At 37.5% G+C, this 21,038-nt stretch overlaps 1 protein-coding gene across 3 annotated transcripts; it reads right to left on the bottom strand.

Moving 5' to 3' along the window:
* Window positions 1-2,898: 2,898 nt before the first annotated feature.
* On the bottom strand, window positions 2,899-20,801 carry LOC148842744 (protein MLN51 homolog). 3 transcript variants are annotated; one of them, XM_088959078.1, is made up of 12 exons: window positions 19,861-20,801; window positions 16,135-16,237; window positions 10,967-11,169; window positions 9,989-10,845; window positions 8,384-8,498; window positions 7,430-7,552; window positions 6,309-6,364; window positions 4,777-4,822; window positions 4,539-4,610; window positions 4,365-4,443; window positions 3,402-3,488; window positions 2,899-3,290 (listed from the first exon to the last, which is right to left on the bottom strand). In XM_088959078.1, the coding sequence occupies exons 1-9, from the start codon at window positions 20,382-20,384 to the stop codon at window positions 4,583-4,585; spliced, it is 2,055 nt and encodes a 684-aa protein (XP_088815204.1). In that variant the 5' UTR covers window positions 20,385-20,801; the 3' UTR covers window positions 2,899-3,290; window positions 3,402-3,488; window positions 4,365-4,443; window positions 4,539-4,582. The 3 variants fall into 3 exon arrangements, with proteins under 3 accessions (XP_088815204.1, XP_088815205.1, XP_088815206.1); XM_088959079.1 differs by having other exon boundaries at window positions 3,387-3,488; window positions 19,861-20,743; XM_088959080.1 differs by lacking the exons at window positions 2,899-3,290; window positions 3,402-3,488; window positions 4,365-4,443; window positions 4,539-4,610; window positions 4,777-4,822 and adding an exon at window positions 5,061-5,143 and having other exon boundaries at window positions 19,861-20,743.
* Window positions 20,802-21,038: the final 237 nt, after the last annotated feature.

Raw genomic sequence — 21,038 nt, 5'->3', positions numbered from 1 at the left:
TCACTTTGATACATGAATTTTAAAATGTGCCAATCTATCTAAATTTTCAAAAAAATGTTCCAATTTAGCCCTGCCGTTAATAGTCTGTCAGCTATTGTATTATGAGATGACATATGTCATTTAAAACTTTTGAAAATGCCATAATTATCCTTTAAAATATGACTATTCATAATCTTTGTTCATATAAATTAAGATTGAATCAAAGCAATGATGAACAATCAAGAGGACATTTGGATTTAGGCATTTAGATGTTTGATAAAGAAAATTAGATGACACTCGAAGGGTTAACGGCGGTTGACAATTTTAGACTAAACTAAGACATTTTAAAAGTACAAAGTACTTTTTTTTCTTTGCAAAATCCACAATACATATGCTGCACCCCGTGTCAAAAGAAATGATCGATTGAGAATAATGGTAAATACACTTTATTAAATAAAAAATATATTTTAAGAGACATGAACCAATAAAAAATCTGAATTCTAAGGTGGAGTGCAGTCTAAAAATCCCTAAAAAATAATTAAGCTTTAACATAATTGATTAAGATCTGGATTTAATATGCAGTTAGTATTAGTGAGTGCATTGTAATTGAAGGCATGCCTTTTCTGGTGCTGTTGATCAATATTACACTAAAACCCTTGGCAATGAACAAAGTTAATACCAGTCTCTCTCTTTTTTTTTTAATCTTTTTTCCTTTTAAGAACAGATTAAACCAATCTGTAACGCAAAAAGAAGATAAAAGTAATTTTTTTCTCCTAATTTTCTTTATTATAGTTTTAATATAAGCAAGGTTTTTAAAATCAGACCGGACAGGAAACCGTTCTGGGTCTGATTCCTGGGTCAAACAGTCCAACCATCTGGTTCAAACAAACAGCCCACTCTGAGAAAAAATAAAAAATTTATAAAACTCAAAAAACGGCCAAAAACCGTTTCCAAGTCAAACTATTCGACCGCCTGAGTCAGTGGTTCACTGACCTTTCCGGTCTGACCATCCGATTTTGAAAACAATGAATACAAGTATGGATAAACACAAACGCTCTTCGGCTCCGTTGCTCGGGTGGCAGCAGGAAAATAGATGTTCTATACCTCAAGTTTATCATGGATGGGCTTGGGCCCTAAATGTTAGTGCCAGTACCCATATACGGTTCCATCTATTTTCCTTTATATATGCCAAAAAAAAAATAGATAATTTGCTTGAGGGGGTTTCCTAAGAAGACCCAGATTCAATGCTTTAGGATTTGTCGTTTGGGCCTGGGTCGACACTCTACATAACCCCAACCGGTTAGGTTGAATCTGATAAAACTTTCCAGTTTCGACTAACTGTGAATAAGATTGCTCAAAGTAAGAAGAAGAATGATTGATTTTCTTCTCAATGGTAAACCAAATCAAATTCTTAGTTTAAACGGTATTTTACTTGTACAGACGTTTGTAAGATATGAATCAAGACATAAAGAGGACTGTCCTCGGTTCTGAAGGAATGCCATTTTCCTGCAAATTTGTACTTTAGTCTATGTTTGGTTGTAATGCATATAAATTTGCACTGATGCAAAACTGTGGCAGTGCAAATGATTTGAGTGTAAATTCTGACCTATTTTTGTTTCAAATTTTAGTTTATTTTGTTCGATTGCAGTACAAATGAAATAAATTAAGACATGAATCATGACAAAGTAAAATCCAAAACAAAATTAAATGAGAATTTGTACTTTTTTCATTTACACTCATGCATTTGTATCAATGTTCAAAATATCGCTACGCCCGATATGTCAGCAAGAGCGTATTGGACGAACTGATACCCTTTTTTTATTTTTTTTTTATTTTTTCGAAACCGGTTCAGGGGGGTGGTTTAGGTCTCCACCCCCTGAACCGGTCAGACCCCCGATACACTCGCTATAGCAGCATATCGGAGGGGTCCCGAAACGATACATATCGACCAATACGGACTGATACATGTTGATACTTTGAACCTTGATTTATACTAGTACAAATAAAAATGCACTGCAACCAAATACAGCCTTAACTGCAAGTATCTATACTTTCCACAACCTTACGAGCTATTTTATAATGTTTCGGTATCATACGGATGAGTTATTGGTCATTGGTCACAATGAACGATTCAGAGAATAACTAAGACCATGGGTGATGGGACATGTCAATAGACTGAAATTTCTTCTCTTCCAGCACCTATGAATGGTTCCGTGGGGAGGGAGGAGTCCATCCTATTTCCAATATAAAACCCTGGGCTGCCTAAGAGGTGCACCATTTCCTCTTATTCTGCAATGAATTGTTTCAAATCCAGATTATATAGAAACTTCTACCAGCAACAAAGGAAGCTCGAACAAACCAAACTCCCAAGCAGGCAAGCACATGGAAGAGGACGCACGCAGATAATGGACCTCTAATCAACTTTCGAGATTGGAAATCTCACAAGGTCAAGGCTCTCAGGCTGCGTTTGAAATGCTTTCAGATAGTTGTGATGAATTTTGTGATCATAATCACTTATTCAGTTAGGATATTAAAAAAATATTTTTTTATGCAACTACTAACTAGTTATTTTTACGAGATCACATCTCCGCCCCACAGCACATCCCCACCATGTATTGGGAACATCTATCATCGGGACTGGTACTATCATCGGGAGATATTCTCAATACATGGCAGGGATGTGCTGTGGAGCGTTGTGGGGCGGAGATGTGAACTCTTATTTTACTGAGATTTCTCATTCTAAGAACTGATAATTTGGCGCTAATCCAATAGTGATTGTGTAGCAGAATTATAAACAAACATGACCTCAATGTGAAGCCCAAACCATAAAGCATAGAAAGCAAACATTTGGTAAAATCCGGAAATAAAGATGGATACTGATTACTGAATCAAGCCAATTTTAAGTACTGGACGAGCAGATACACGATAAAGCATATAACATTCTATTGATTAAAAGCAACACTATTTTTCAATACTAAATCAAACATGAGTTCGGGAATTCAGTCAGTTACAGATGTCTTCCACCAAAATAGAAACCTACACAACTACACTAGCTTATATAAAAGTTCCCGCAGGAGGAAAATATCATCTCCAATCAGCAACTAGAAAGGAGAAGAAAAACCATCAAACGATCGATCACAGAAGGGAACGGAGCCACCATAGACGAAGGCAGGAACAAAAGCCATCAAACTTCATTAAGCAGCATAATTCACTCATGAATTTTCACCCCATTCTTTCTGTACTATATAATTCTTGAAGCTCGGCCCCGTTTCTTACAAGCTTCGCAAGAAAGTAATAAGCCAAAGAAAAACCTGGAAAAACCCGTTTAAGTGAAGCAATCAGAATTCTGGTTCAACTCTTAATCACAATAATAAGCTTTCAGAAAAGGAAAGTGAAAACTGTCATACATTCATATATCCTACCACAAAGTTGAAGAAAGAAATTCCACCCGTCAAGCTGCAATGCTCCTTGCAAATCAACCACAGCCTGGGCAGGTGTTCGTTAATAAACTGAAACAGTAAGAAAAGAGCATGCACTGTTACAACCACCATGGACATATTAATTTATATAACAAAATAGCACATCAGAATCAAAATAATATAGAAGGACAGGAAACCCACCCTATTTACCCATATGATATGCGGCAATGCAGAATATACTATTTGACTTAGGCACGAGGTTGTCATGTCAGGATGGTGCTGTGTCCCCTTCCCCCCGTTGTGTGGGGATGGGTGTTTTTCACACGAATGAATGTGTGTGTGTGTGTGTGTGTGTGTGAGAGAGAGAGAGAGAGAGAGAGAGAGAGAGAGAGAGAGAGAGAAAGAGCACAGGAAGTACTCCACAACTCTATGATCTTTCACCCATCATTCTTTATGTAATTTGTGTCTTTCCTAAAACAGATCCACTACCACACAAATGTTGTTACATTTGGACCAAACCATTTTGTTCACGGGGCCATGGATTGAATGGTCTATATGGTTTGACCACTGACTACTTCAAAAAAAAAAGATCAACAATAAAAAGAAAATTAAAAGAAAATCAAATAGTTCCAGATGTATTTGAGGTTATTTTGACCAAGCCAACATTTCTAAGAATTGAGCAGCCTAAAATTGTAAACTGGAGGAGTCACATCTTATCAAAATTTTTATAACAAATTAGAGCACCATAAAGCCAAGACCCCACCAATATAAATGAGTCACGTCTGACTAAGATAAAGAGATTATCAAACTAGAAAAGGCTGTGATAGTTCTCTAATAAACCATTCACCCCATTAGTTTTTGACCTAATATAGCATAGATTATAACATGCCATGCAAACCAGTTTAAATGAAAATGTCAAGTTTCAACAAATATTTATACAAAATGTTGAAAAAAGAAATAACTTACCTAGCATATCTTGGGACAGATTGCTCCCCAAAGTGTTCCAGAACAAAAGCTGGAGATCACAAAGGGCCGAGAAGAAGACCTGCAGCATCAAAAATTCATTTTATATAAAGAATATTACAACAGCCAAAATATGCCACTAAGCTAATCATACTAAGTGCAAACAGGATCACTCACCTTTAGAAGCTTATTGAAATACTCTCAATCTTTTCTATATACTTTCACTGGCCAAAGTTCATCTCTGAGTATCTGAAAAATGTACACTATACTAAATTAGTACTAGCAAGTTAATAACAATAATGACTATAATAACAACATTAACAATAAAGCAACAATAACAATAAAAGGAACATTAACAGATCATTATAGACATTCAGGATTTCTGTACTTGTAGAAGATAAAACATTTAACTTGCCTGCGAGGCTTATTTTGCCGTTGCCCGAACTCATCGTTTACAAGGTCTACAAAGAATTAAAAAGCCATTATACTTTAATATCAAGTCCAAAGTACTATGCTACAAATAACAAAATTGTTCAAAGACGGCTGGCTTCATAATACAACAAAATGACCAGAGTTCAAAAAAAAGAAAGAAAGAAAGAAAAACTGCATGTAACAAACTGGCACCAATGGAACCAGTTGTTTGGATCCCTCCAAGCCAGATAAGAGGGTTTGGACTCCTAGACCCAATAGAACCTTCACTTGTGCTTCTTTTTTCAAGTCCATCTCTCAACTTTCTACTCACCAACATTTTCCATCAAAAGAAATTTGGTGTAGGCCAGTCCCTACAAAAATTATGGCTTTTTGTTGGAAAGTTTTCCATGGGAAAGTAAACACTTTAGACAACCTACAAAAAATAAGACATTTTCTCTGTATTTCTCCTAATTGGTGTATCCTCTGTAGAGCTCACGGTGAGGATTGTTACCATCTATTAGTATCTTGTCCCTTTTCTACAGACCTTTGGGCTTGGCTACTTTCATTGTTTGGGGGGTAGTTGGAGTCTACCAGCAGAAGTTCACATGCTCTTCAACCATTCTACCTTTTATTGACCTACAAAAATAGGGAGAAATATGTGGAGATGTGCTCGTGCTGCCTTGACTTGGACTCTTTGGGAAGAAAGGAATCTCAAAATTTTTCAAGATAAGAAAAGGAACAGCCAAGATTTGAAAGACTGTGTGTTAAACAGGGCAATACATTGGCTGAAGACCTTGGAAATCTTTCGTCAATTCTCCTTTAATGACATTTGGAGAAATTGGTTAGTAGTAGCAAGGTGCTCATCTTTAAATGCCAAATCAATTACAAGCTGGTCTCCTCCACCCGAAGGCTCAATTAAGTTGAACTTTGATGGAAGCAGCATGGGTAATCCAGGATTATCCGGAATGGGGGGTGCTTTGAGAAATGAGAAGAGAGAGATTTTGTTGCTCTACTCAGGTCCTTTGGGAATAGGGAATACCATCATGGCAGAACTTTTAGCTGTTGTACAAGGGGTCCAATTTGCAAACCAGTTGGGGGTACAACAACTAATAATCGAGGGGGATTCCAAAGTGGTGGTGGGTTGGTTGAAAAATTCTAAAGAGGCTATGTGGCAATACAAGAATGAAATGAAGAAATTTAATTGGTTGACAAGGAATATGTTGGTCATTGTACAGTGGGTGGGGAGATCAACAAATACCTTGTCAGATGTGTTAGCTAAGCAAGGGGTAAATAGGGAAGAATTATTTTGGGCTCAGTTGTGATTCTTGTTTTTCTTTCCTAGTTTACTTGTAAGTTTCAAGGAGGGGCTGCAGCTCGCGCCTCTCACTGGGATGATGTATGAACTCACTCCAATTTGCTTCCGAATCAATAAACTTACTATTATTCATCAAAAAATAAAACAAACTGGCACCAATCTAAAGTTTAGTTTCAACTTTTCATGATTCATATTAGGAAATGCAAGGTCAAACATCTTACCAGGTTTCTGTGAAGGCTTCCAAACATTGTTAGTTTTGCTTGTACTAGTTTCTTTGCTGCACAGAAAATGCCAATGAGTTCCTTCAAAAAAAGAAGAGAAAGGAAGGAACAAAATAGTTTGCATCTTCAATGTTCTCTCACAAAAAAAAAGCTTCAAAAATAAGCTCAAATTGAAACACCAAAATATTACAAATTTGTGATTTCTTAAAGAAACAGGTGAACATTGATTCATTTCTTCAATTGTTTTTCTTTCTATGCTTTTATGCCTACCTCAGGTGATAACCATAAACATCTTGAAACCTAATTAATGGGGCTCTCCAAAAACTAGAGAGCTCAACAAGTAACTTACACTAAAAAAACAAATAACAGAAAAGCATTATTTTTTCTCTTTTTTAGTTCTATCTCACATTTCATTTTAAAAGTTTTCAAGCTTGTATATTGATGGTCTGGCTTGTTTGCAATACAAATTCATTTGCACGAGTGCAAAATCCCAGTTTACTTTTGTTTTAGCTTTCACCTCATTTTGTTTGTTCGTTGTGCAGATGAAGTAAAATAAAGCCTGAATCAAAGTAAAAGCCAGAGCAAAATTGAACCAGAATTTACATTCTTCTCATTTGCACTCCCATACATTTGTACTAGTACAAATGAAATTACACTGTAAACAAATAGAGTCTATGGGTTTTATGGGGTTTCAGGGAATGTGAAATATGATTTTATAATTCTTTTTCAACTAATTATTGGAAGCATAATTCACAATTTCCATCATCTTTATACATGGATTTTCTGGCTAAAAACAGTTTTTAAACAAGTCAATAGGCAAAAGGGATAAATATCAACTCTGAGGGACATCTTCTGCATAAAATCATTGAATAATTTGAATATGATTTACTATTGCTTTTTTATCATTTTATCAATAGACGTACCACTTTGTTACATTTCCTTTGCTAACTAAACAAAACACCACTTTATTACTTTCCTAAATTTCTCTATTTTTTAATTTTCATTCTTTAACAAAGAGGCTCATAATATGCTGAGTCTATAGCACAAACCAATGTTCCCAAGAATAATGAGGTGAAGCAAGGAAAAAAAAGAAAGAGAAGTAATGTCAGCACGATACTAACCCTGACCCACTCATGGAAGATGTTTGCCCCGACGGACGAGCATAATAACCACCATCAACAGCAATGTAGGGCGAGCAATATGTAGCCCCTAGAGCTCCTGCAGCACCCGCCAAAACTGGCACCCTGGAGATCAGGAGAAGCTAAAATAAAATACCGCTTTTGCATAAAATGAAAAGTATATCAGAAGAAAGAACTTAGGTGTGATAATTAGTCAGCTGACAGAAAATTAGACACAGGTGTGAAATACTCTGTTTCTTCAAACAACTAATAATAATAATGAGCTGAAAATTCTTCCTAGAAATCTTTCAGTAGTCACAGAGACACCAGCCTATTAATTTGACCATTTAACTGAGAAATGAATGTAGAAATAAAAAATAAGAACAAGAAACAGAGGCCAAGCTAAATTAAAACAAAATCCAACAAAGGAAACAAAAAAGTTGTGGAGAAAAAGATAAGAACAAACCAGGACACCAGCCAACAAAAACTAGATCCCTCAACCAACAAAATGGCATCACAACAGGTTGTAGTACACAAATACAGAACATAGACTCCTCCAGGCCACCCCAGCAACAAAATAAAAGCTAAAACCGCAACTTTAATAAAGATAAATTAAAAATAAATGTCATACAAAAATTAAGAGAAGTAACATGCATACCAAAACCCTAAAATACTACTTAAGGGATTCAGCTAGAGATAATGCAAACAGATTCCATCACCAGTTCAAGCAGCTTAATTGGTAGGGAGTGCTAAAACTAAAGAGGTGAACATCAACAGCTAAGTCATATGGCCACTTATATTATGAGAAGTTAGCTTTCCCACTATACAGAAATAGAAAATATATGATTTGTCTTTGAACAGAGCAAGATCATCACATTAAAAGAACAGCAGATCGTTACCCTAGAGCACAAACTTATCTCAAAATGTAAATGAGAAAAAAAAAACAAGTAAATATACCATGCCATCTCTGAATTTCCAAAACCAAGCTGTGGTTGTGAAACATATCCAGGAAGCGCCATACCAACTGCAGGAACTCCAAGACCACCAGGATGCTGACCCCCAAATTGCATAACTGCATTTATGCGATGAATATTAATTCTGAGAAAGCTAATATTACAAGGTGATTACAAAGATGAAGATTATAATGATAATCAGATAAAATATTGAAAGGCAGTCTAGATTTTCATGACCAGACTTACTCAAAACTACGTCATGGAACCAATAATGAAATGAAAGAATTGACAGAAGGCTCATCAACCATTGGCCTAGTGGTGATTTTCCACCAGGCAGCAAAGTGTGTTTAGTACACTAAAGCATTCCTTTATTGTTAGTGTAAGAATCAATTAGGGATTTATGATTTCCGCTTTCTTAGCTAAGCATTTGATTGAGGGTTGACAAACCTACTGAACTAACTTGAGGAATCGAATCCATCAATTAATTTGAACATCAACAATGGCAATTTTAGAGATCTAACTGTCATGAAGCCATCACAACTTGCCAACCAGCTGTACATGTCATTGTAATTCTTTTTCTTTTCTCCTTTCTTCACCTTCTAAAGTTCTTTTCATCACAAAAGAGTTTTTTTTACCATTGCCTTCTTTTTAAAAGGAAAAACCAACTCTCCTTTTACAAACAAGATTTATTCTTCTATCCCAGCCCACCGCGTTTCAAGCTTTTCTCCGTTATCACCCCACTCTTCTTGCCTCCCAACCTTCGTTGATTTATCAAAAGAAAATGTTTCTTGTCATTCTGTGAATTGTTCTATATAAAAAATTTATTTAGTTAGTCTATCTTCACGTTAATATTATTTTCAGCTTTACAAGCCTTAATGTTAGTGCCCCCCTCCCGAGAAAAATAAGGAAAAAAGAATTAACCATTCATGAATAATCAACATCTATCAAAAGAAACCAGGAATATTGCAGAGCTTTTCCATAGCTTTCCCCAACTTTGGAAGTGCTCATGTCACAGAGTTGGTTGCTAGGTGCTTGAACAAATGTGTACACATTTTGGCAGAAGCCAGCACAGGGTCTCAACTAGGCATTTCAATAACACCAGTAGCCTGTTATTAACTTATTTTGGAAGTAGAAAATTCCAAAGTTGACCACCTTATGAATGCAAAATCGCCAATCTTGAATACAAAACAATATAGGAAGTATAGTCATTGCATTTTCTCTGATAAATGCATTGCCTATTAACTTTTACTTGTTTTGATCCATGAAGAAGGGGTGCTGGACAACGAAGCCTAACAGTATGAGTTAAATCTGACAGGTTAGACAACCTGTAAGGGAATTATTAAGCCACTCGAGGGAGAAGGGTGCACATGTTAAATGGACTAGGAGGTCAGCAATTGCTTTATCTGACAATCTAGCAAAGCAAAGAGTAAATTAGGAGTCTTTGTTTTGGGCTGTTTTTTAATTTTATTTTATGATGAGGGTCACCTTATGTCTCTGTAGGTGACAGTTTATATTTCTGTTTTTTAAGCTACTGAAAGTTACTGTTTCCCATCAAAAAATAAATAAATACTGACAGGTGTTGGGTATACAGAATAATGTGAAATTTTACCTGGCAGAAGTGCTGGGGTAGCAGGAAAGCTTTGATCACCATGAGCCCCAATAACCTGGGCTCCACCATACAGAAAAGAGCCCCTTCCACTTCCTTGACCACTGCTTTTCCCTTTTCCAACCAAGGCAGTCTTCAATTTACTTGATTCTGGTGACGATTCTGTTTCTCCAGGTTCTGGTGAGTCCCCTGATGGAGCCTTAGGTGGAGAAGCAGCTTGAGATCCGCTGCCTGGACGCTGACCAAGCTGTTGAGTAGATCTTAAAGAAGGTTGAACTGGGATTTGAATAGGCCTTGGCTGAAAGGAAGAGATTTGTGGCTGTGCAGGAACTCTGTTGACTTGGTTAAAAGATGGGGTAGGCTGATAATTAAGCTGTCCAGAGATAGAAATACCTCTTCCCTGAGCTCTGGACTGAGGCAGTTGTTGTGTTGAATTAATTGTTGAAGATCCAGAAGAATGTAATTGCAGATTAGCCAATTTCCCAGAAACTGACCGAGCGGACTCATCGATGTAAAGATGGTCCTGACCAATGGGATCAGAAACTGTCTTCCCACAAAGCAATGCACTGGAGTGTGGTGCTGAAAATTTTTCATCCATCAGTACAGAAGATGTAGGGCTCCTGTTGGTATTTCCAGATTGCACATCCCTTTTCTGTGTAACAGAGATGTCTTGATTGGAAGAGCTAGAAGGATAAAATGGAGGTGAAGCAGAATTCAAGTTTGATGCAAAAACATTCTTCCTTGGAGGAGCTGAATCAGGTTGTGCATTTGGTGCCTGTGTGAATGGTACATTTGGTGCCTGTGTAAATGGACTCCCTCCTGGACTAGTATTTGAGGCAGTTTCAGTGGATTTTCTGGATCTGAAAACATATACAAAATGCCATTTAAATAATGAAATGCAAATGACAAAAGAAGAAGAAGAAGAAGAAGAAGAAGAGAGAGAGAGAGAGAGAACTAATAGCAGACTCAAAATTTACTCACTGTTTATTTTGTATTGGCAGGACCTCACTGCTGTTCTTTGGAGGAGGCTCATACCTTCTAGGCCCTCTACCTCTCACACTCCTTGCAGTATGGTTGTGATTGTTATCATTTTCATAGGCTCTGGATCTGTTCCTTCTCGTGTACCCACGGTCCATAGCCCTGTTCCTACCACGACCTCGATTACGGCCTTTCAATGTCCTTTCCTAAGAATGAACAAAAAAAAAGCATTAGGAGTTTATTTCAACATGCATTACTGAGATGAGATTCATAATGATGGCTTGTGGTTCTATGAACCTTTGAAGTGAAATTTGTGTAAATTATTTGAGCTGAAATATCGATAACTTTTTCTGAAAAGTTAAGGTTTATTTGTATAAAGTATCAAAGCGTATGCATGATCTTTTTGTGCAAAGAATTTCTATTCATATAGACAATCCTTTTTTTATCAGCTATTCATATAGATAATCCTTAAGAACCCACAAAAAAAAAAAAAAAAAAAACACTTCCAAGAAGAGGATGAGATAACTTCCCCTTTAAAACAACTAAGAGTGGAAACCCAACTTCTTATCATTTCTACAGCAGAGTATATGACAGCCTCCTCCAGATTCAATTTCTGTTCAGAAACTCTAGAATTTCTTTCTAACCAAATGACCCAAAGAACTGCTATGGAAACAGCTGCCAGCAACACTTTCCTCTTTTGGTCATTCCCGGCACTTGTCATCCAGCTATTAGTGCCCTAACAAAACAGGACAGCACCAGTAAAGGAGAACGAACAACCTTGCAAAAATGACACCAGATTCTGGATGAGAAAGTGAAAAACGAGGAAAATATGAGATGCTTCTTTAGTCTCTTTGTTGCACATAGAAAGGAGGAGGTCAGGCAGGTTCACACCCTTCCTGGCTAACATATCCTTGGACATCTCTCCCACATAGGGCTGGCAATTTTGACCGCAACCTATTTGACCCACCCAACCCACCCCCCTTAAAATCCACCCATTTGAGTAGTGGATCAACATGGGTCAAGTCACCCATTGGGTCAAGTAAAAAGGATTGGGTCAGGGTGGGCCATGGCCTCATGGGTACCCAAGGGTTGGGTTAGGGTTTGAAAATGAGAGAATCGAGTAACCCTTTACCTCAACCTCTCCACCTCAACCCTCTCCGTCTCCACCTCTCTACCTCTATTTCTTCATCTCCCCACCAACTTCACCCTCTCTCTCTCCACCTCTCTACCTCCATTTCTTCATCACAGCAGCTGCCACTGTCTACTTCCGCTAACAAGTGGCAGATTTCCAAGTTGAAAATCAAGTTCACAGCCATCACCACTGGAGAAGCCCCATTGGGTAGCTAATCAAGCTACAGATATCCAACTATTGCTCTTGGATCTAACGAGAACCACAGCATCACTTCCTCCGCCACTTTTGAAAAATGTTGATGGTTTGACTTTTGAGAATGGATTGAAGCTCCAAATTTCCCGATCTACAACTACTATGCCATTGTCGTCATTGTCCTTAGACGCATGATTCTTTACATCGGAGAAGAGGTGGAGCAAGAACTGAAACGTCATCATCTTCAAGCTCCAAATTTTTTCACATTCTTTGTAAATCGAGGGCTTAAGACAGTGGCTTTTTACTTACACAATCGAAGAATGTCCTCCTCCAAATTTTGGATTATCTACATTTTCCTATAATCTTTTGTGCAAAAAATTCTGTATCTTATTTTCTTTTTGTATTTTTTTGCATTTTCTATAATTTTCTACAACATTCTGTTAATTTATGTATTTGAACATTTTTCCCAAAATTTTCCATTTCCTTACTTTTGTTTGAAATATATTTTTTGAATTTTTTATCATTTTATGTGTTTTATGCATTTTTATCATTTAATGTATTTATACTATTTTTTTTTTTGTTATACACACACACACATACATATATATAATTTACCATTTTCTGTATTTCTTGGCATTAGCCAAAATATATACTTTTTGAATTTCTCATTTTTTATGTATTTTATGCAATTTTTACTTTCGGCTGAAATATATGTCTTAATTTTTTTTATAATTTATGTGTTTTTGCAATTTTAATCATTTATTGTATTTTCTACTATTTCTATATATTTTCTTGTTTTTTACGCAATTTCCATTTTCTTTAATTTTTGTATTCTTTTCATTTTTTCATTCTGAATTTTCCTGCAATTTCTTGTAATTTTTTTATATTTTTGTATAATTTGCTATGTTTTTTACAATTTCGATTTTATGCTTTTATTTAAAATTTTTATTGTTTCTTTTTTTTTTTTTTGCAATTTATGATGTTTTACACAAAATGTATTTTTTTACCATTTTTGTGTTTTAATGGTTTTAATTTTTTATTTGAAAATTTTGATTTTTTTTTTGTTTTTGAGTTGAAATATATGGGTCTGTTTTTATGCAATTAGAATAAAAAATAAAAAAAAAGGTCTACTTTGAATCAAAGGGTCAAATGGGTGGGGTTAGGGTGGGTCAGGGTCAAAGTGGACTATGACCCACTAACATGGGTGGCAAATGGGTTAGTGGATCAACATGGGTGTGTTGGTACTCAACCCTCACCCAACCCAACCCACCCATTTGCCACCCCTACTCCCACACAACCAACCAAGCAAAAAACTTTGAAGGTGCTACTGTACTCCAAATGGCCTTATGAAGGAAGGAGAGCAGTCCTTTCTCCTAACAGTCCCTGATAGAAAGATCTAACTGTAAGGAGACCAGACTTAGTCCAAATCCATCTTCTAGAGTCTTGGGCTTGCACTTTGGATCAAGGATAGAAGCTCTGTCACTTGCTGCATCTCCCAATCATTTAAGTTTCTTCTAAGTGAGGGAGCCCAGATAAGAGAAATACCCCCCCCCCAATACCTGATAAGAATTTGCCACTGAATTTTCTTGATTACTTACCACACTAAACAGATCCAGAAACAAGTCCTCTTATACCCTCTCATCACAACAAGGGCCTTCCCGAACTCTATTCTGCTGTCATTCCCCATTTGGTATTTTATACCTTTGAATTTTAATGAAATGAGGGAAAGCTTTGTGAATTGTCCCCCCAACACCACAACAATGTTTTAAAACACAGAGGCATGACACGAGGCGTTCCACTACCTAAAGGCATGAGGTGTAGTTCAGAACATAAGAGACGTAAGCTCCCGAACACAAGGAGGCGTACGCCTCAGAGGTGTCAACGCCTCTGGCATACACCTCAAGGCGTTTTAGGAGCGCCTCTCTTGGAGGCATGCCTCCAGGTGTGCACCTCCCACACCTCTTAAAACACTGCACCACAATCCATAAGGTAACCAAGAACCTTCTGGACCCCATCCATTAGCAAACTCAATACTTTTCAGTGAGCCCTACTCCACAAGTCATATGATTCTGCAACAGAACGCCATAGCCACCTCCCAGGGGTGCTATAATTAAAACTTCTAATTCGCAGTCCACCACAAGAGATAGGTTTGCAGATCTGTTCCAGCTTGCAAGGTGAAATTTCTTCCAAGTCCTTCCATCCAGTCCAAAAGAAATCATGCATGGATTTCACAATTTTCTCTGCCACCTCCATAGGAATTGGGAAGAGAGACATAGTATAATGAAAGACAGGCAAGAACACTTCTGGTAAGTATCAATTTGCCTCCTTTAGAGAAATTGCAGGCCTTCTGCAGGGCTAAATTCCTATGTAACCTCTCCAAAATAGGAAAGTGCATTTAGCTCCTAGAGGTAGGTCAAAATATTTGGAAGGAATATGTCCAGTTTTGCAACCAAGAACCACAGCCAGCTCCTGCAAATTTCCGATCTCACCCGCTGCCATCATCTCACTCTTTGCCAAGTTGACCTTCAAACCACACAACCTCGAACTAGAATAGATATATCTTAGATGGATAAGTTGTTCCAACTTGGCCTCACAAAAGAACAATGTGTCATCTGTGGACTGTAGGAGAAGAAAGGACCCATTGTTGTTCACTTCAAACCTTTCTAAGCAGTCTCCTTAAGCAGCTCTTGCTGTCATTCTGCTAAGTCCCTCCATAACAATAAGGAATAATGGAGGTGAGTCAGGTGACAAGGGATGGATCACGTTGTCTTAGACCCCTTGAGCTTCTAAAATTTCCTTTTGCAGGTCCATTGATGAGAATAGAGAATCTCAGAAAGCAGTACAAACTTTAATCAGTTCCCCCATTTCTGACCAAAATGCATTCTATCCAGTACATAGTCCAAAAACTCCCAGTTAAAATGGTCATATGCCTTTTCCAAATTGATCTTGCACACAAGGCCCTTCTTGCCACTTCTTCTTCTTGAATCATAAGCTCATTGGCTATAAGGACACCATTCTGGATATGATTACCATGCACAAACACCCCTTGGCAAATAGATATTATAGAACAAATCACCTTCCACAGTCTAAATGAGGGGGAAAAAACTCTGAAGCAGTGCTTTCAACAGTTGAGTGATCCCCATCGGTGCTTTCAACCCCAGTTTCTAGGTATTGAATATTATTTTTTATTGATAACTTTGAGGTCTATTAGATGTGATAAAAGAATGATATATACAACACATAGAGCATATTAGTTAGGCCAGCAGAGTTGCAAAATAGCCCCTTTTCAGGCTGGGAAGAAAATCCAATTACATTGTAACCCCCAGTACAAGTTATCCCTGTCCACCCTTGCCTTGCAACTGCTCTGCGTGTCCATGACCAAGTTTATCAATTAATTTATGAAATATGATTATGGATTAACATAAGAAGGCTTTTATGTGCTTGTTAGTTGATTTAGAACCCAGATATACATATTTTTGTTTGTATGCCAAGTTTTTATTTTACTTTTTTTCAAAGGTTGTTGCACCAGTTGCACACCTCAAAAACTAGAAATGCCCCTGCACTTGCCACTTTTAAACACTACTAACTACTTGATCGAACCACCAAACCCACCACCCAGCTAGCTTTCCTGGTCAACGCTCAGTTTGGTTTTTAAAACACTGCTCGAAGAAGCTTAAATTTTACAAAATGGACTCCAGTGTGAAACTTTAGGTAAAAGTGGTTTACAAAATTGATATTTTCTCCAATCTCCACCACCAACAAAAGACAAACTGTACCTTTTGCTTTGCGCAAGGAGGTTGGCAGGGGAGTCATCAAAAGCAAAAGGAAAAATAGAAAAAATGTTTACCTCTTCATAATGCGCTTCCTGCATAATCATCTCTTCAAACTTGTCATGCCCCCACTTCTGGTCATCCTTTGATTCCCACAGCTTCCGCCCACCAGGAGTTCGCCTGCACAGAACACAGCAAAATCTTGTTAAAATAATTCATACTACAGAAATCCAAATGTGGAATTCAAAAAGGACAATGATGGTAAACAGGAGAAAATACAAAGCACTATATATTGCTAAACCAAAGTTGTATAAAATCACAAATCTAATAATAATCTTAAGCCTGTGGTTTTTTCAGCAGCACAAATCTTCTTAATCCACTATCACATCAGAAGTATCCAACACCACATGATTTGGCTCCAATAGAAAGCTTAGGTGATTAGCTTCCCAACTTGTGCATTTGAACATGCTCAGTGAAAGTTGTGAAAATATGACAATGAGTTGCAGGATTGAAATTTAAGTTTGGTGAAAGTTTAGCCTATTGGGTCCTTTTCACAAGTCATCAGAAAAGAAATAAATAAATAAGTTCATTGATTTTAACTGGTTGGTGAAAATATTCTCTTACATTGTCATTAGATTTGGTTTGACGAGATCTATAAGTTTTTAGTCAAGTCCAATTTGCAGAAAAAGTGAGTATGTTTGGACATTAAATTCTAAGGCCATGTTTAGAATGAGGCAGAAACAAAAAGACAGAACAAAATAGGATTCCATAACCCACTGCCATTCAGCTCCCAAAAGCAAAATTTATGGAATTCCACGATGTTTAGAGAACCGGACTCGGCATAGAACAGGAAAAGGAGAGGTTCATGAGTCAAAGGTTCAACCATGGTCAAATCGGAGGGCAAACCATGATGAAGTGATTGTTAAATACTATATATAATATAGTTTACAAATAATAGCACACTTCAATAGTTGAATATTGAGGGTAGATGGCTAGTTCCTTATTTTTTAAAGCAAATGACCAGGGTTCAAGCCTCTTTAACTCATATTTTCTTTTAAAATATATAAGTACTAAAGCAATATATACATTAAAGAGGCATAAAGAAGCACAAATAAAGGAATGTCTTAATGGTAATAAGATATTGTACATAATAAAAGGTCACAGTTCAGCTAGTCTGACCCAGCTGGTCCAATCCAATTTCCTAAACACAGAATAAAAAGTCAGGGGTTCAAGTCTTGCCAGCATTTTGAAAATTCCATCATTTAGTGACCTCGGTTTTCTATTGAAAATTCCATCATCATCCCCTTATAAGGAGGGGATGATAGCAACAAGGAAGGCTATTTGTTCCATTTTCCACCAAATTACAGATTTTACTCCATTTTCCACACTTGCCACATTCCAAAAACAGACTTATAAGGGATTTATGGATTGTAGATGATGGAAGAAATATGCAATTTTGTCCAATAAAAAAATTGATGATAAAAGAAAATTTATTAAAAAGGAAAAAGCATACATAAGAGAGGTGACAAGCAGTCACCACTCAGCAACAAGACACTAGGTGACCACCCTAAACAACACTCAAAACAGAACAACCTAAAAAAAACACAAAAAAAAGGACTTCCCTCAAAACCAAACATCCACCACCCCCTTCAACCCTAACCCCATGATAAAGGCAAAACAACAAAAATGGGAGAAAATATAGGTTCCAGCCTCCACTAATCCTCTTCCTCATGCACATCTGACCTCCCATCATCCTCTTCATTCCAAGTCTATCCTTCCCCCACGATGACTTTCTTCAAACTCTCCTCCCTTCTTCTTCTCTCGAAATCTTCAAAGGCTCTCCTAACAAAAGCCTCACCTCCCAAAAAGAAAAGACCAAGTTTTTTTCCAACTTCAACATTCTTCTCAGCAATTTTCTCAATGTTTAATCCACCTCCCTTCTCCAAATTTTCTACAGAAGTCACACCAGCTGTTCTCAAATCAGCTTCTATCCCTTCCCCAAATTTCTTGATTTCCTGTCGAGCATTGACAAGCTGGGGTTCCAAATTTGAAAGACTAATTTGTTCTCCCCCACCAGTATCAACCGACTCCGACACCTTCGTCTTCCCACCCTTTCTCTTGTAGACCTTGAAATTTTTTGTGGGACCAGCTCCAACTAATCCAAGCTTCAGCTACATGAACAATGTGCATCTTGCTAGAAGCCCGAGACTTCTTAGGATCCAATCCAACCTCATTAACTTCACATCTTTCCTCTCTCTTCCTTCTATGACCCAGATTGACATCCAGCTTACCCGCTACAACCTCCTCAAAACAAGCTGGAATGTCAGCTGAAAGCTCATCTTCACAGATAGACATGCCAACTGCAACTCCAACGGGGCCATCCTTTTTGACATCAACAGAAACTTTTTTCTTCATAAAATCAATCAGATGTTTCTCATTATCCCCTGCGCCTCCCCCCACCCACCCACATCTCCACCCCTTCTACATCCTTTTCTGAAACTCTCATCCACCAAGGAAAGGCTGGAATATTGATTCCCTCTTAATGAGAATCATCCAACTGCTATTTGTTGTAGAAGTGTCCCTTTCTTCATATTTGTTAAACTTTTAAACACACAACCTTCATCTTCTAATTATCAAAAAAAACCTCCATTTTCTGAACTTCCATAGGTAGCAAGACACAGATATTGTTATTACATTTGGCAATGCCAACCTTTTCAGGAATCTTTTCTTGAAATTATATAACACTGATCCCAAAACTAAAGATTATTTTGTATTAGGGAGGTCTATCTATTTTATGGCTCAATGGTCGATCAATCAGGGTGCTTATAAGCTTTACCAACTAATGGTCATTGGTTTAATTAGTACACAGTTGACTATGTCTCACGACCACATAAAATATTCAACCAATAAATGAAATCATTTTGGTTAAAGATCCAAAGAGAAAGACATGACATTAGCTTTTGAAGTTCAGGAAAACAAGCAATTCACATGTTTTAGCAGAAGGTGTAGTATACAATGTTTGCTCAAATTTTGTCAAACCCTTGATATTTGTCCAGGAAAACAAGCAATGCCTCTCTAGTCTCTACCAAAAAAAAATGTCATTCAGTAGGCTGTAGGCAATTAAAGAGCCAAAGAAGTGGCTCCAGTTGGCAGCATATTCAAATTGGTCCAACAAGGCAGCAGATAATTTTGACTATCCAAAATAAAATTTCAAACATTAACCAACAAACCACCAATCAACAGCAAACCTAGAAGTAAGTGGGCATTAGGGCCAGTTATGAGACCATAAGACCATTACACAAACGGCTGAAATAAAAAATCTATATTCTTTTGGATACAACACAAAATTGTCGCAAATATGCAACAACCAGTAGACTAAAGACTGCAGATTGCACCTCAAATTGAAGAGAACTCCGTATGTTCAATAACAAACAAACCTCTCAATATCCTTGAATGTAGTATCACACCCAAGGCCATAATTTTAAGTTTCAAAACACTTGTTTTGGAGGAAAAACGTCAGCAGATAAAAGTTCAAGAATCCTATTGAACAGTACGACACTAAGCATGGAAATTTACCCAGTCCAACATTCTCGTTCCCTTTATTTTCTTATTCTGTCATCCATAATGCACAATTTTTTGTATAAATTCGAACTTATGACCTCTTGGTTATGTATGTCAATATGCTACCATTAATCTATCATGTTATTTGTGTTGCAACTATGGCATGGCATATACTCCATGGAACAGGAAAAGCAGCCAGTCAGTCACCTTATTTTTTGCGTTCCAAAGCATGAAGTTCTTACCTGTGTCGACCGCCACCATTGTCTCTAAACCGGTCATCATGCATGTAAAAAGCACCGGCTGTAGGAACAGCAAATGGCTCATTCTCCTTCTTCTCCTCTTCCGGCTGATTCTTACCCCGAAAGCCCAAAGGTTCTGTGCCCGATCTTCGCCCCTCCACACCAGAGTCAGCCACTGCAGCCGCAGCGTCGACCTCACCGGCATCATGCCCGCCTTTCCTCCGTCTCTCTTCATATTCCTCTTCTTCCTCCTCTTCTATTTCTTCAACTTCCTCTTCTTCTTCCATCTCTTCCTCCTCTTCCTCTAGCTCCGATTCTTCCTCATCATACGCCGGTGCCCCACCCTGACCATCAAATTCAGCATCCGAACAAACGACAGTTCTCGGATCAGCCCTCGGCGGCTTTTCTCTGTCCTCCCCATCTCCGTCCTCATCATCACTCGCTTCCCTTCTCCGCATACCTAGAGGCATCGACTCCTCTGGATCACTCTCATACTCAGCTTCTTCTTCTCCTCCTGATACCGCCATCTATTCTTACAAAACCCTAACACAAAACCTTCCACACAAGGGAAAAAATCAAAACTTCCTGCAAAATCTCACAACCTCATCAACTAATTCACGTACAAATATATCGAAACCCTAAACCTCTTTTTTTTCCAGAAGAAGGAACCAATCCGATTAATTTTCGATTTTGATCTAGGGTATCTGTCTATAAAGCCCTTTTGAGCCACAGAGAGATGGCAAGGCAAGAAAGGAAGATATCATCTTTGGTCATCAGACGACGAAGTAGTTGTCAATTCGACTTTGAGTCGAAATGTCGAACACCGACCCTAAAACTGAAACCGGTATCATCCAACTGCTAACCAATGAACTCGTATCAAATTCACGTGGATTTTGTATTATTTTTCTGGATTCTAAATTTTAAGTAAATGATTCACTCTACCCTATAGTTTAGATATTGTCTTTAAAATGTTCAATTTTTTTGACAATTGACTAAATGCTCCCCTTTGTTAGCATTAAATCACATAGGGGTGCTAATCGAACTGAGGGGCTTTTTTTTTTTTTTAATCGAATCGGTACTATCAGTTTTTAGATAACTGATAATCAAAACCTAACTGAAACCAATCGATTAATTGGTTGACCGGTTCAGTTAACCAGCAGTTCAGTTCGTCGGTTTTTTTT

The sequence above is a fragment of the Nelumbo lutea genome, chromosome 8, assembly GCF_056320005.1.
Source record: "Nelumbo lutea isolate HS-2025 chromosome 8, American lotus-T2T, whole genome shotgun sequence".
Lineage (NCBI taxonomy): Eukaryota > Viridiplantae > Streptophyta > Magnoliopsida > Proteales > Nelumbonaceae > Nelumbo > Nelumbo lutea.
Note: the sequence above shows the minus strand (reverse complement) of the source record. Positions and strands in the feature narration are given on the sequence as shown.